The sequence below is a fragment of the Chaetodon auriga genome, chromosome 12, assembly GCF_051107435.1.
Source record: "Chaetodon auriga isolate fChaAug3 chromosome 12, fChaAug3.hap1, whole genome shotgun sequence".
NCBI classification, from domain to species: Eukaryota; Metazoa; Chordata; class Actinopteri; order Chaetodontiformes; family Chaetodontidae; genus Chaetodon; species Chaetodon auriga.
In genome coordinates this window covers 12,195,274-12,208,980 of record NC_135085.1, presented here as the reverse complement: position 1 = coordinate 12,208,980, position 13,707 = coordinate 12,195,274, and the positions used below count along the sequence as shown (strand labels likewise).

Below are 13,707 nucleotides of genomic sequence, written 5' to 3'. Positions count from 1 at the left end.
ATATGTCATCATTTTTCACTTCATTTCGTTTTTGTTCCTGTATCCCACAGGGCTCTTCTGCAGATACCCAAAGTGTAACAGAAAGTTGAAAAATAGGAATTCTGACTTCAATATAAAGTTAATCTATATCCAGATTAATGATTAGATGGAATCGTTTTTGGGTCACAGCAGGCAGCTGTTTCAAGTGAAAAAGCTCTAAAAACACCACCGTAAAGTTCCTGCTCCACACCAAATGGCAGGAAGACGAAGTTAGCAACTAGCTGGTGAACATCGTGGAGCATTTAGCGGATATTTCCTCGGGCATTGGACAGAACTAAAAGAGAATGAATATTGGATGTTAAGTGTCAAGAAACACAACTCCAAATGAATGATAATGTTGCTCTGTGTCTGCTGCATGTGCCAGTGCGCAACTGTTTGCTGATAAGTTCACCATAACCATTTAACAGGTGGTCAAATATCAGTGTTGTATTCATGGATTGTTTCCAAGAAGCCAAAAAATCAGTTATTGCAGGTTTACGGCTGACTGCACAGGACGGGCCTCAGCTCCCCATCGACCTGAATCAGCTGTAACACTTTTACACCAAATGATGCAATTGGGAGCACTTGAAAGCTAGTTAGCAAAGGAGCAGAAAAATCAGAACGTTCGTTAGAAGTTTGGGAAAAATGGCTGATATACCTCCAGCTTCTGCCAAACCAAGTAGTAGTCAAACGAAAATTGACCAACAAAAACAAGACCAGGTCTTCCACACAATCACTGTGCACAGGGATGCAGGGGGAAAAAAGACTGGGAACCACTGGAATAAAGCATGTAGCCCTAAATATGTGGTAGTAAACCAGCACACGGTACATAAAACACAGGCAAGCGTGTGTGCAATTATACGACATGAATACCATTATCATATAGGACGAACTGTAAAAAGAACTAAATTGAAAATCTCTGTATGGTCTGGTACGGTTGATTGGGGTCAAGAGATCCCATGTCACACACACACACACACACACACACACACACACACACACACACACACACGCATGCATCCCTTTTTCTGGTTCTGTTGGTGGTGTTAATTAGAGCTGTGCACAAATGACGGCAGATGTACTCCACCTCATTCTTGAGGTCAATTAGCTGTGACAGCACGAGCTACACAATCCTAAGACCCAATTAATGAGAGGATTTACTTATTATCACACCGACTGGATATAATTACATTGAAACATTTAGTGTTATGGTTAAGGGCTGGATGACAGATGCTATGACTTCCCTTAGCTCTCAGAAAGGACGGTTGTTCATCATGAAGTTATTTCTGTGGCACTTGATTAATACTTTGTGGCATCTATAATTGTTATTTCAGAGAGCCTACTGGTATTTGTTTCTAGATAGATGCGTTACCACCAGCTGACAAGCAGACCAGATAAATCACCAGCATGCATTAACAAAAGGAAGGAGGAGATGAAAACACCATCCACCACACTGTCCAAGAGGCACGAGGCTCAGTTAATCTTGTAGGCTCGCAAGTTCACATGTTAGCTGTGGACGAGTCGAGGAATAGATGAGAGAAACACCTCAGGGAGATCCAAACTGTCAACGCGACGATGCAGCACTTCATCATCACATATGCCAAGAGATTATCTTATACTCATGCAATCCAAAGGTGATTCATTCTCTCGCTAGAAACGGTGAATTTGGACTTTTGGGATTTGAATTCATTAGGCTGAATATATGAATATGGGCTCACTGAAAAGTCTAGAAAATATATTTCCACACTTCTGTAAGGATGACATTCCTCCTGGGAATGTGGCCAAAGAGTCTGTTTGGAAAAAATCATTTCAAAAATCAAAAAATGTGAAACAGTTTCGGCGCAGAAGGGGAATTAGCTTTCATCTAAACATGAAAGAAAACACAGGAATCGCCGGCAGCCAGCCCAGTACACATGCTCATGTGTTGTTCTGTATCTCCTGACCCCACCGTCTCTCTCTAAACTCTTTCTAATCCAAATCATAACACTCTAGATACCGTTTGTTGTGTTTGGTCTTGATTTGACTCACAGGGTTTTGTCCAATGTGTTCATATCTGCCATTTTGTCCTCAGAGAGGAAAGGTGAGCCTGATCCAGAAAGAAACAGAACCCTGCTAATTAAAGCTGAAAACAGTAATCAGCAGCACACTTCAAACACAGACAAACACACACAGACATACAGACACAGACACAGACACACACACACACACACACACACACACAGGCAAGTTCGATTCAGCTCCAGACATGCATGATACAGCCATGATACGCCATCCCTTTAAAATGACCATAGTTCATGTTGCATAGACATGTTGCTAATAATAGAGATATCTAATCAATGGAGACACACACACACACACACACTCATGCACTTAACCTTGGGTTGACTTTACGAGTCTGCCACGCAATCTACCCACAATACTTGACGAAAATCATCAACAGCATTCCTCAGCAGGGTGCAGATCATGTCAGTGCAGGAGTGTGTGGATGATCCGTGAGTGTGTCCTCCATCCAGTAATACAAATGGAAGCGACAGATACCTGGAAGAGCGGAAGAGTTGGAAGGCGAGGAGGAGACCTCTATTTTTGGAGACGGTATTCTCATGGTGTCCCAGGGGAGAGGGCCGCTGTGGGCTCCCCTCCTCAGATGGCAACGCAGGAGAAACCTGCAAGAGACGAGCAGCAGAGGATGTCAGTCACAGCCGAGTAAACATAAGGATTCATATTTTGGGGCCGTGTTACTGCAATGCATTCAGTAGAAATCAACAAATGCAAGAGGCAGACATGTAACAGCTGGTTTGGGAATGTGCTGAGTCGCACTCCCATACTTCCTTTTGCCCTGAAAACTGAGTGACCTCCACTGATTTACTGAAAGGCCGCACCAGAGTATCATGGGACTAAATGTAAAAAAAAAAAAAAAGAAAAGAAAAAAGAAAGAAAAAACCAAACACCCTGTTTCTCCAGCATCCAGGCCTTTTCTGTTGCTGTGACAACAACAAGGACAAGAGGAGACAACCTTGGACGCCGGACAGCTTTGTGTCGATACACTGGCTTCCTCACGAAGCCTGTCAGCTTTACAGCACTGACTCACACCTCGCAGCAATTCCGTCTGTAGTTAACTGATCTGAAATGACTGTGGTCAAGCGATCGAGCGATAGATCCCTAATCAGAATTTGATTATGAGAAAGAGCAAAGTCAGGCTGCAACCACGCAGACCGCCACAGACTGCTAGTTTGAGACAGCAGGTCTCTCTGGTCGTAAGAGGATCTGATTAATGGAGCTAGTTGAGAGCAAACAGTTTCTGATATAGCACGAGTTCAGAGTGACTGACCGAAGTTCAAGAAGTGCAGGTGAGGTTAAAGTGAACACAAATATACTAACCTGTCACCGAGCCTTTAAAGCAGATACATCACGATCAGGGCCATAGCCAAGATTTTTAATACTGTCGTTAAAATTAAACAGAAATTGGCAAAAGGATTTGTTTTTTTTAAGTAATGGGGCCACAATCATTAATTTTTGTGTATGATTACTGCTGATTGCTTTGTGATTACCATTAACAGGAGGTTAAGGTTGACGCACTGTTTTTATTCACCCCCACATCACAGGTGAGTCATACACTTACAGGTGGTTTGGCGCAAGATAAAGCCAAAAGCTTTCACCCTGAAAAAGCTGTCAGATAGGCCCCCAAGGGTACTGCATCATTCACTCTCCACACTGCTCAGTCCATCTTCCGAAGTCTGTTAAAGGAGCCAGTGGAAGAGATTTTGTGTTTAGTGTGACATCTTGTGGTCAAAAATAGCATTTCATCGACATGAAAGGTCCCCTTTCCTTCTCTGTTTATAGCATTAAAGTAACAAAGCACTTTTTATATGTGTTTTATAATATGTGAAATGGTTGGCCATGGTTAACTATGCCTATCACAAATGCTGCAAACAATTAATTAATTCATTTAAATGAATGTAATACTCAACTTTTCTAAATGTCATACAACCAATACAGAAGATATTCAAGGTGAAAAGATTGTAGAAACACATGTGGCATGACAAAATCAATATGTATACATAGATAATGTTTTTCTGTGTGCCTTTCTTTACTCTATTAGAAATGTCATTCATGATCTAAACATTCAGATATTCAAAACAAATTTATAAGCTAAAACAAAACCCAAGTCAAACGCAGCTTAAAAGATAAAATATATTAAAATCAATTTGACTTTTTTTTTTTTTTTTTTCCAATGAAGACATCAAATCAGGGGTATCAAATAGTCAATTGTATACATGAAAAGAATGTAATTTAAACCTACAAATTACTGCCTAAAAATCCTGCTTGGCGCTTGGAAGATGTTTAGGAAAGAAACGTGTAGCAGCAAGAGGGAAAAATCTGGGCTGGTGGATGATGGGAAATGTAGTTTCAGGAGTGTCTTAGTTTCACAATATCCTAAGCTTCCAAAAGGGAACAGCGTGTCAGTGATATTAATATCCAAGTTGTCAAAATTTCTAAAACGCCGGACTGCGTAAAGATAATTACATTTTCACAGGAGTTATTCGCGGTTGCACTAATTCAAAAGGAAGTTCGTAGAAACGGACTTCGAGTCACAGAGTGCTTTGAGAGCGGCGGGCTCCCTCTGGGAGTTGTAGTCCAGAAAGAATCGTTTCCGTGTATCTAGCCTACGTTAGGTGGTGGAATCTGCTCTGCAAAGACAAACACATGTGAAATTATTGATCAGGTAGGGCAAACAGTTTATTTTGCCGGTTCCCGCCTGCTGAAGTTGTCGATGGCATTAAATATGTCAATTAATTTCTCGTGGTCAATCCTTATTTCATCCGCTAATGTAGAGGCTACAAGCAGTGTGCAAAATCAGCGCTTACATGGCGATGCATTTCCTTTTGTTCAGCTAGCTTATGTGTAGAAATACAGAAGGCAAATTCTTAGAAATGTTACTCATTAAAAATAAACAGTAACTGAATGGATTAATTAACGCTGGCTACCGAGCTGTTTCCAATTTTAGACACACCGCAGCTCCTCATTCCCGACGACACTCGACACGTCGGCATTTATTCAGCTAGTCTCGTTGAAGTTACACATTTATGAGCCATATGCTTCGCTGTATAAATATATAACCTGTAGGCTTTATTAGCATGTAGCTACGTTAGCTAGCATTAGCACTGGGCTTGTCGCAGATACGTTGTTTACATCCGGTAATGCGGGTTTGTTGTCTAATTTGCATGGCCGAGCTCAGGGCAGCGGACCTGCGGGGTTAACAGAGTCTGTCTGCTGCACATTTATACTGAAAGCTATGGGAATTAATGTGAAGTAAGTTGTTAGGTTGGTTATGACTGTAAGCGTCAGCTGATCCTGTCATTTTCACTAACCGGTTTGTCTTGTGTCTCACAGGGCTGTGTGAATTTATGGAAACATGTCAAAGAAACGGGGCAGGTAGGATCAACTTTGAGTAAACTCTTGTAAACTGTCTTAGTGTGTGACAGTAAACTTATATATATATGTGGAATGATACAGCAGGGACATCCTGTGATCTGTAAACCAAACCTAAAGGCTTTCAATAACAATTTTAAGTTCAGCTTCATCCCAGTGACTTTAAACTTGGATGAAACATTAATCCAAAACTGTTTGACGTCGTTTACATTTGTCACTTTCTTGTTTTCGGCTCTTGGTTAAAGCTGGATCAAATGTAGATGTGTAGATTGCGCTGAATGGGTTTTTGTAATGCGTTACTTTATTCTGTGATTCGTTCTTTGTAATTCAGTCTGTCGTATTTGGCCTCTGTGCTTGAAGGATCATTAGAAATAATGTTATGTGCTATTTGGCTGTGTTTGTAATGACAAACCTGCCAAGCATCTGTGGGGTCTAAGGCATTGGCACATCAGAAGCACTACAGATACTATTAATAAGCTGAATTAGTCATTTTACAGTACTGTTGGCTCAGATGTATCTTCACAGTGATCATTTACTAGCAATCTTGTCATTTTCATATCAGTAATTGCATGTTTAGAGGCACTGAAGCAAGTTTTCATCAGTGGGAAGATGACTATCTTGACAGATATTGGTTAAGCTGGAGGCCCCTATCCCCCGATAGCATGACATTTGTGAATATTAATGCATGACAGGCTTTTGCACCCTTGGGTGCATATTTCACAATTCAGTTGAATAGAGTCCTTGTTGTTTGGGGCCTATTTCAGTTCATTTCATATCTCCTCAGTCCAAACAAGTAGCCCAACACTAATATTGACTCCATAGTTTACAAGGTACCTCAAAGAGTTCATTAATACTAATATGGACCTCATTCCCTTCATGCACACAGGAAGCGTAGCAGTGGAGAGCTGAGTGAGAGCTCGGCATCGACCCTGAGCCCAGACCCTGACAACCTGCTGGGCCGCAGGATTCAGCACACCTGGAGGGAGAAGGGCAATGTGACCAAGTGGAAAGGCACCGTTTTGGAGCGCCTCACTGTAAACAGCTCCCTCTACATGGTCAAATATGACGGCTTTGACTGCGTTTACGGCATCGAGCTCTTCAAAGACAACCGGGTGTCCAACCTGCAGGTGTTGTCCGAGAAAGTCGGTGAGTGCGACAGCTTCTCTCTCACATCGTGTTTTTGCTTTGCTTAAAGCGCTGAGAAGTATTTTTAGCTTTTTTATTGTGCTCACTTAATTTGGTCAGATGTCATCGTTTAAGCTGTGTTTCTCTGTCCCTCAGGCATCACTGCAGTAAAACACAACTATTGTGGCCTCTGAAGCTTGAGATGGTGTTGTTCTCATAGTGTTCTTGCAGTGCGGTGGAGACTTTTGCTGCTAATGCTAACTGCCCAGTTCCTCTTTTGCTTTTTCTAAATACACAACTGTTGTGGCTGACAAATGTCAGATCAAATCATGAAACTTATCACGTATTTTCTGCCAGAGTATAAATAAATGGGTGTCTTACTTAAGAATGTGATGAGTTATAACTTGAAGTGATAACATTGACAGTGTGAACATTTCCATACTGGACGTTTTTCAGTGAGAAGAATTATGTCTTTAGCATCAGTCAGTTATTTTTATTCTGGACAAAATGTAAAAAAATCTTTCTTCAGTGAGTTCATATAAAGCTGATATTAAGCAAATCTGATAGTCTGTCGAGGGTTTTAGAGATTTTATTTGTGCTTTGTCAGCATTGTAAGATAATATGATATTTTAACGTCCTGCCATAATGTGTCATGTGGGATCTATGAAGCTGTTCAGTTAACAGGCTTATTAAAGGGCCTTCTTCCCGCAGTGAACAATAAGATCAAGGTGCCTCCTGGGGCGGAGGAGCTGGTGGGCCGAGCTGTGGAGCATCTGTTCGAGAAGGAGGACGGTGAGAAAAACGAGTGGCGAGGCATGGTGCTGTCCCGAGCCCCCATCATGACCCACTGGTATTACATCACCTACGAGAAGGACCCTGTGCTGTACATGTACCAGCTGTGGGATGACTACAAGGACGGAGACCTACGCGTCCTGCCTGAATCGGGTACGGCAATGAGAGCTTTATTGTTTGTGTGCATAAAACTGTCATTGTTTCATATTTCAGATGCTCCTGGAAAGGTGGGAGGAAGAGAACAGAATTAATTTACATAGCCTTACAAAACACTTCAGTCTCTATGCTGCCTTTTTTTTTCTCAACATTATGTGCAGAGTTTCTGCTTTATTCAACACGAAGAGCATATGTTCTGTCATGGGCACTGTCTTATCGTGAAGAGACAATACTGTCTGCAAACTGGACTTGGCTGTAGAAACCTGAAAACGTTGAGTGGTGGGGAGTCCCAGATATTTAACCTCTGTGGGGTCATGATGGAGGTCATTGATACCAGCTGGCTCATTAGTGCTCTGGCTGTGTAACTGCAGTCATTTGAGTTGTTGGAATCACCTGAGGTCAAGTGTGAGCGCTTGTTAAAGGGATGAAAGGACAGCACTGTCGATGGGGGATAAATAGTGTTGTAAGCCTCCTCCTCTGTTGAGGGATGATTTCTCTGCTTTGACATAAATATCTTCTTTCAAACCTTCTGTCCTTCCTGTCCACACATGTACCTTGTTGTCCTCGAGAGTGTCCCTTATTTTAGGACAGAAAAGGGGACACTCTTTTGAGGATGATGTACATATTTTGGATAGGGAGGACAGATGGTTTGAAAGATGAGTAATGGGGCTATTTACTTCTAAATAGAGAAAGCATCCCTCATCTGAGGAGGAGGTCTGCGGCAGCACTTATCCCCACCACCTGTCTGTTCATCCCTTCCCATGAGATTTCACAACTCTTCACAGCTGGTCCCATGTGACCACTCGAACAACTGTCGTCTACTCTTGGCATCAGGTGATTCCAATGACCCTATTACTGCCATTACACAGCCAGGAGCACTAATGAACGAGGTGGTATCAGCGACCTTAATAGCGACCGCACAGAGGTTAAATACCAGGGACTCCCCACCAGTCATTTCAAAGAAGCTGCTCGGATGAGAGACGAAACATTTCTACAACCAAGTCCAGCTGCGCTCGTCTGAACCCTCCTTGGGGTTAAGGTTCACCTTCAGAGTGTAAATAATTTACTGTCCTAACTTTGACGTTATTCTGCAAATGTTTAAACTCTGGCTGCCTACAAATGCTAAAAGATGCAACCGCATGCTCCTGTTACACTGGTCTTACTTTGTTTTCTTGTCCATCAACCAGAGAACAAACACCTGCTGCCGGCAGACAGGAAGCCGGGCGAGGAGCCAGAGAGCCTCGTGGGTAAACAGGTGGAGTACGTCACAGATAACGGTCTAAAGAGGACGGGCCTGGTCATCTACCAGGTCCCAGCCAAGCCCACGGTGTACTACATCAAATATGACGATGATGTCCACATCCACGTCTACGATTTGGTGAAGACCACCTAGTACTGACTGTCCGGTTTCATCTTGAGCTGAGGGCTCATCTCTGACCCGACCAGTCACTACCCGTTAAAAGTTTTCCTCCAGATTTCAGTTTTCCTCCAGTGGGAGGCGATGTGCCGAAGATCAAACGCCCCATCTTTTTTTTTTTTTTTTTTTTTCTTTTGTAAACCTCCAGAGGCTTCTTTCATTCTCACATTGCAAGACAAACTAGTTTTTGATTCTCAGTTTTAAGTTGATCTTAATGTTTGACTATTAGGACGTCTTCGATGTAAATAAAGCAGGTCTGAGACCGGTTGTATAGCCCAGCAGATGAAATGGAGCTAGACGTTTGTTTTGGTTGAATCACACTTGTATAGTGCAACTTTCAAGCCCCAAATTCATACTTTTTGTAAGCAACACATCAAACTAAAAGAGATCAGCTTTCTTACATATACCTCTGTGTTTTACTGGTGTTTCATTTCACTTTTATATGCCTGTGCTATTTATTTCATCTGGAATATCTGGCTGTGCTTTTTGGCAAAACTTGTCTGCTGTGCTTCATGTGTGTCACTGGATAGGCCTCCGTTTGTTTAATATAGAAGAAATATTCATTTGTGCTAATTTTTCCATCACATTGAGCTGCGATTTCAGCTCAAGTGTACAGGCATTGATGAGATTCGAAAACAATCAAAAACAAACAAAAAAAAAGCAGATTATTCTATCATATCTCTGTTCTGTTTCATCCTGCAAGTTTTCTACATTATAATAATATATGAAAAAGACTGATGTTGTTGTTTGAACGGTGTTTGTGCTACACACTCTTTATGTAGTTGAAATTGGCCACCAACATTGTTAAGTATTCGGGACTGAAGCCTTTATGATTTGCCAAAATGAATGATGTGACATGATATATTCAGGCCTCAAAATATTGTTCATTGTGACCCTAAATATGTTTTGTTCTGTAAATATAATCTGAGACATTTTTATGAACGTTAAACAAAGCTGCTTGAAACTTATTTCCTCATCCAGTTATTGTGAAGTTTGTGTTGCATTGGACATTTTGTTCCATCATGGTTGCAATAAGTACAACAAATAGTGAACACATTTTTTATCAGATTAGGCTCATGAGGGACTCTCCATCATTTTTTTCTATTCTGAAAAGGTGACATGGTGTTGGGTGAACCAATAATTCATCATCCCAACGTTTTGACCTCATGACCTGCAGTATTATGTCTTTATACATTGCTGATGTAGCAGCACAATTGCCCTATTCAGAATGTGACTATTTCCAGATTTAAATGCAGGCCCAATGTGTGCATTAAACATGTAAGTAAATGTGAAATCACCCTCTTTATACTATTACATGAGCTGAGAGGCGTCTCTCCTTCACCTCTGTGAATACAGTGAATGGACTCTGATACTCTCCAGATCATTTAGTTACTTTTTCCAAAGCACCTATCCTCATCTGTACATTTCTTTTGTGTAAAATGTACATTTTTATATCGATTCGATGCAGCCTCCTGCTTCCCCAAAGCAGTCTTATGAATAATATACTCACATTATAGTGCAAAAATTTTTTACAGTGCATTATGAGATACATTTGACAACTTTCTTTGGTCGCTGCATAAATGAAAGATCTGTACCGCTGAGTTCAAATGTGAAAGAGGTGAGCAGACCTCGACACATGCCAGGTTCCAGCATGCAGTGCAGGTTCATGTTTACATGTCAAAAGAAGAACAAACGAGTCAGTCCAGACTCTAGATGAAGGTCTGAGCAGTATGATTGTAGACATTTGGAGACGTTTTATCTGTCTGAGGTGTTTTGACTTTTCGTACTCGTGGATGCGTTGCTGTGACCAATCAGGCACTCAGTCATCGTGTCTTCTGTCTGTCTTTTAGGTTATTTAACAGGCAGATTCTGACATTGACTCTTTAACCTTCCTTTTTCACTGGTGAAGCAAAAGCTGTTCCGTGTTTTGACGAGCTCAACAGCTCAGTAACCAAGATCATATCAGTGAAGACAGGCTATGACAAAGCGTACTAAAATAAGTTCAATTAATTAGCAGTAACACAAAGTACAGCTGTCATTGGTGTCCCAGGTATTTTGTCATAAACTTATTTGACCAATTCAGTCCCTGCCATGATCAGATGGTGGTGCTAGACTTAAGGGATCATCATAGTTATTAAAATTCATCCTGAGGGGAATCTTAACGTATGTAGGCCTGCCAAATTTCAATCTATCCATCCAATAGTTGGCAAGAAATTTTACCTATTTGATGAGGGGGGCATGAATGTTTGAATTTAATGGCAGTCTGTCCAATAGCTGTTTCAGTCCAACGCGGTGGACCATCCAACTGTCTTAGTATCCGTAGAGTTACTCTGCTAGCATGGACAAAAGCAGGCTCTTAACAGCAAATTAAAGCTGAACAAAATAAAAAGTAAATCTTTGTCGTGCTTTAAACAGTTAAGAAGCTAACAGGATTAAGTTTGACTCAACGTTTTTTGTTGCCTATTTTAATCAGATACCTGATTAGCTTCTGTATTTAAAGGCCAATGAAATCAGGGGAACAGAAACTAATTTACATGGGATAATTTCAAAATCATTTAAAGTCTATTTAAACAGCACTATATGATCTGTATGAACTAAACATGATCATAATCCTGATTGATTACTTTATAACTGTGTCCTGTAAAGTACATATTAAAGATGCTGCATACATTGACTATGCAAAAGGCTTCTATTGCTTTCTCCTGCTGTCTGCAAATACACTGATGACAGCAGCAGCTACTTCCCCGACAGTACTGTAAATGATTTATTGTAGACAAAATGATGTTAAAGATGCCCCTGCTCAGATATTTGTAATTACTTAATGCCACGTGCAGGCTGCCATGAGGTGGAACTTAATCTAATAACAGGGTTGATCTGTTTCCATTCGTCAAATGTCAGCCCTGCTTTGATGACGAGCAGACCACGTTCTCTCCCAGTTCCTGCTCTTCCTGACCACACATGTAGCCACATGCTGACTGCTGACGGCCTCTCCCTCCCCCAGAGTCCCTCCGAGGTGCCAGGGTGCTGCTGATGGGTGCCAGTACAGACAGCGGGGGAACAGTTGGCATACCATCACGCCAGGCTGGGTGCCCAGATCGTAATAACAACGAGGAGGGAATACATGTATTACACAAGGTCTGCGCTCTTGACAATGTGTCTGATGTAATTTGTCACCTGTTGTGCATTTCCTTTTACACATCCATCACTATTTTCTACTATGTTCTTTCTTTGCGACAGCACCTGCCTGGACTCCTGGCAGCGGCTTCTTTTGTTCAGACGTAGTGATTATAAAAGTATCTTTTGACAGTGAATACGTCTCCTCTCGTGAGGTCATAGTAGCTTTGATTTTTAATTGAGGACAAATAAAGGACCATATGTGCTTGGTTATGGCTGTGTGTGATTCTGTCCCGGTCCTGTGGGTGGCAGAAGTGCGTGGTGTCCGTCAAAGCTGGACACCTGCAGGTAACAGGGGACATGTTTTTCCTTCTTTATTAACAGAACAAAATGTACAAACAAAACTGGACATACCAGAGATATAGCCAGAGTGTGTTAAAGCTCTTCTTTTTTTTGTATCTATAGAGCCTCTCTTAGACAAGAAAAGAGTGATTAAGCAATCATTTTTATGTTGAAACCAACAGTAAAACAACCACCTTTTTACTTCTTAACCAAACAGGCTGAGAGCTGCTATGAGCTCTGTGAAGGGAGACGTCTTAGTGCATAACACTATTTATACACTCACTCACAGGTTGTGATTAGAGAATCCTCGCCTCTGTTTTTTCTGAGTTACATTATTACAGGACCTTCCTCTAAAACCTTGAAACTTTGTCTGCACTCTTATTGGCCAATAAACAAATGCACTTGACTCTTTTGTGTTGCTTAGCAACGCCAGTCAGTCCCTGGTTTTTATATATGAAAAACCAGCATGCTGCCAATCTGGAGACTTACAGGGAGAGCAGTGTGAATGAGACCAGCCTCCAATGCATTTTTAATTAAAACGTTGCAAGCTTTTCTGAGTGAAAGAGGCTGCAAGCATTGTCTGGGATCATTATTAACCGGAGATGGTGACATGATTGATTTTGCTCCACTCAGTGTCAGCGCAGATAGAGATGATTCATCACTCAAAATGTAACTTACATGTTGGTTTCATGTCAGCATTGTATTTCAGTGATGGCATATTAAACAATCCATACTTTGCATTGACCTGAGAACATTTCGCATCAATAAAGTGAGTTTTTTGAATGTGCTTTTTTCATGTGAGATGGGTTTGACTTTTCTTGTTTGTCATGCATAACATAAATGGGTATCCTGCCAGGTAACTTGTGCAGGTATTCTGGTAACAACACAAAAAAGATAGAGTATATGTGATGTGTTTTCAAATTGTTAATGACTGAAGTCTCAAGCCCTTTCCATTATTTTCATCCAAACCCTTCAAATCTCCTTCTTTTCAGGAATATTTCTGCTCACCTCTGCTGCTTTTTATACATTTATGTGCAGCTGGTCGGACATAATGTGAAACATCTTGATGTGGAGTGATCTGAAGTCTTTTAATTGTTCATCTGTTACTGTATGTCCTCTTCTTTGTCAATGTCCTCATCTATGTGAATACAGCTTCAGCTGTTACAGCAGTGTTGGAGCAGAGAGTAAGATCTATCAGACTTGTGTCTTCTCTGGTCAGTGAGATCTCAGACTTCTCAGTGACTGTAGATATCTTATATTTGCTCAGGTCTGTTTACTGATATTAATCAAAGCTCAGAAAAGGCCCGGCTCTG

The 13,707-nt window shown here is 41.3% G+C and overlaps 1 protein-coding gene across 1 annotated transcript; it reads left to right on the top strand.

Annotated features, from left to right (window-relative positions):
• Positions 1-4,650: 4,650 nt before the first annotated feature.
• On the top strand, positions 4,651-9,906 carry LOC143329644 (spindlin-Z-like). Its single transcript, XM_076745640.1, has 5 exons — positions 4,651-4,741; positions 5,410-5,451; positions 6,335-6,594; positions 7,285-7,518; positions 8,709-9,906. The coding sequence occupies exons 2-5, from the start codon at positions 5,432-5,434 to the stop codon at positions 8,912-8,914; spliced, it is 720 nt and encodes a 239-aa protein (XP_076601755.1). The 5' UTR covers positions 4,651-4,741; positions 5,410-5,431; the 3' UTR covers positions 8,915-9,906.
• The last annotated feature ends 3,801 nt before the right edge of the window (positions 9,907-13,707 follow it).

What these genes read in the sequence shown, in the direction of transcription:
- LOC143329644 (XM_076745640.1), top strand. Translation starts at nt 5,432, where the DNA reads ATGTCAAAGAAACGGGGCAG. An exon ending in GGTGTTGTCCGAGAAAGTCG is followed by an intron (nt 6,595 to 7,284) that starts GTGAGTGCGACA and finishes TTCTTCCCGCAG; the next exon opens with TGAACAATAAGATCAAGGTG. An exon ending in ACGCGTCCTGCCTGAATCGG is followed by an intron (nt 7,519 to 8,708) that starts GTACGGCAATGA and finishes TCCATCAACCAG; the next exon opens with AGAACAAACACCTGCTGCCG.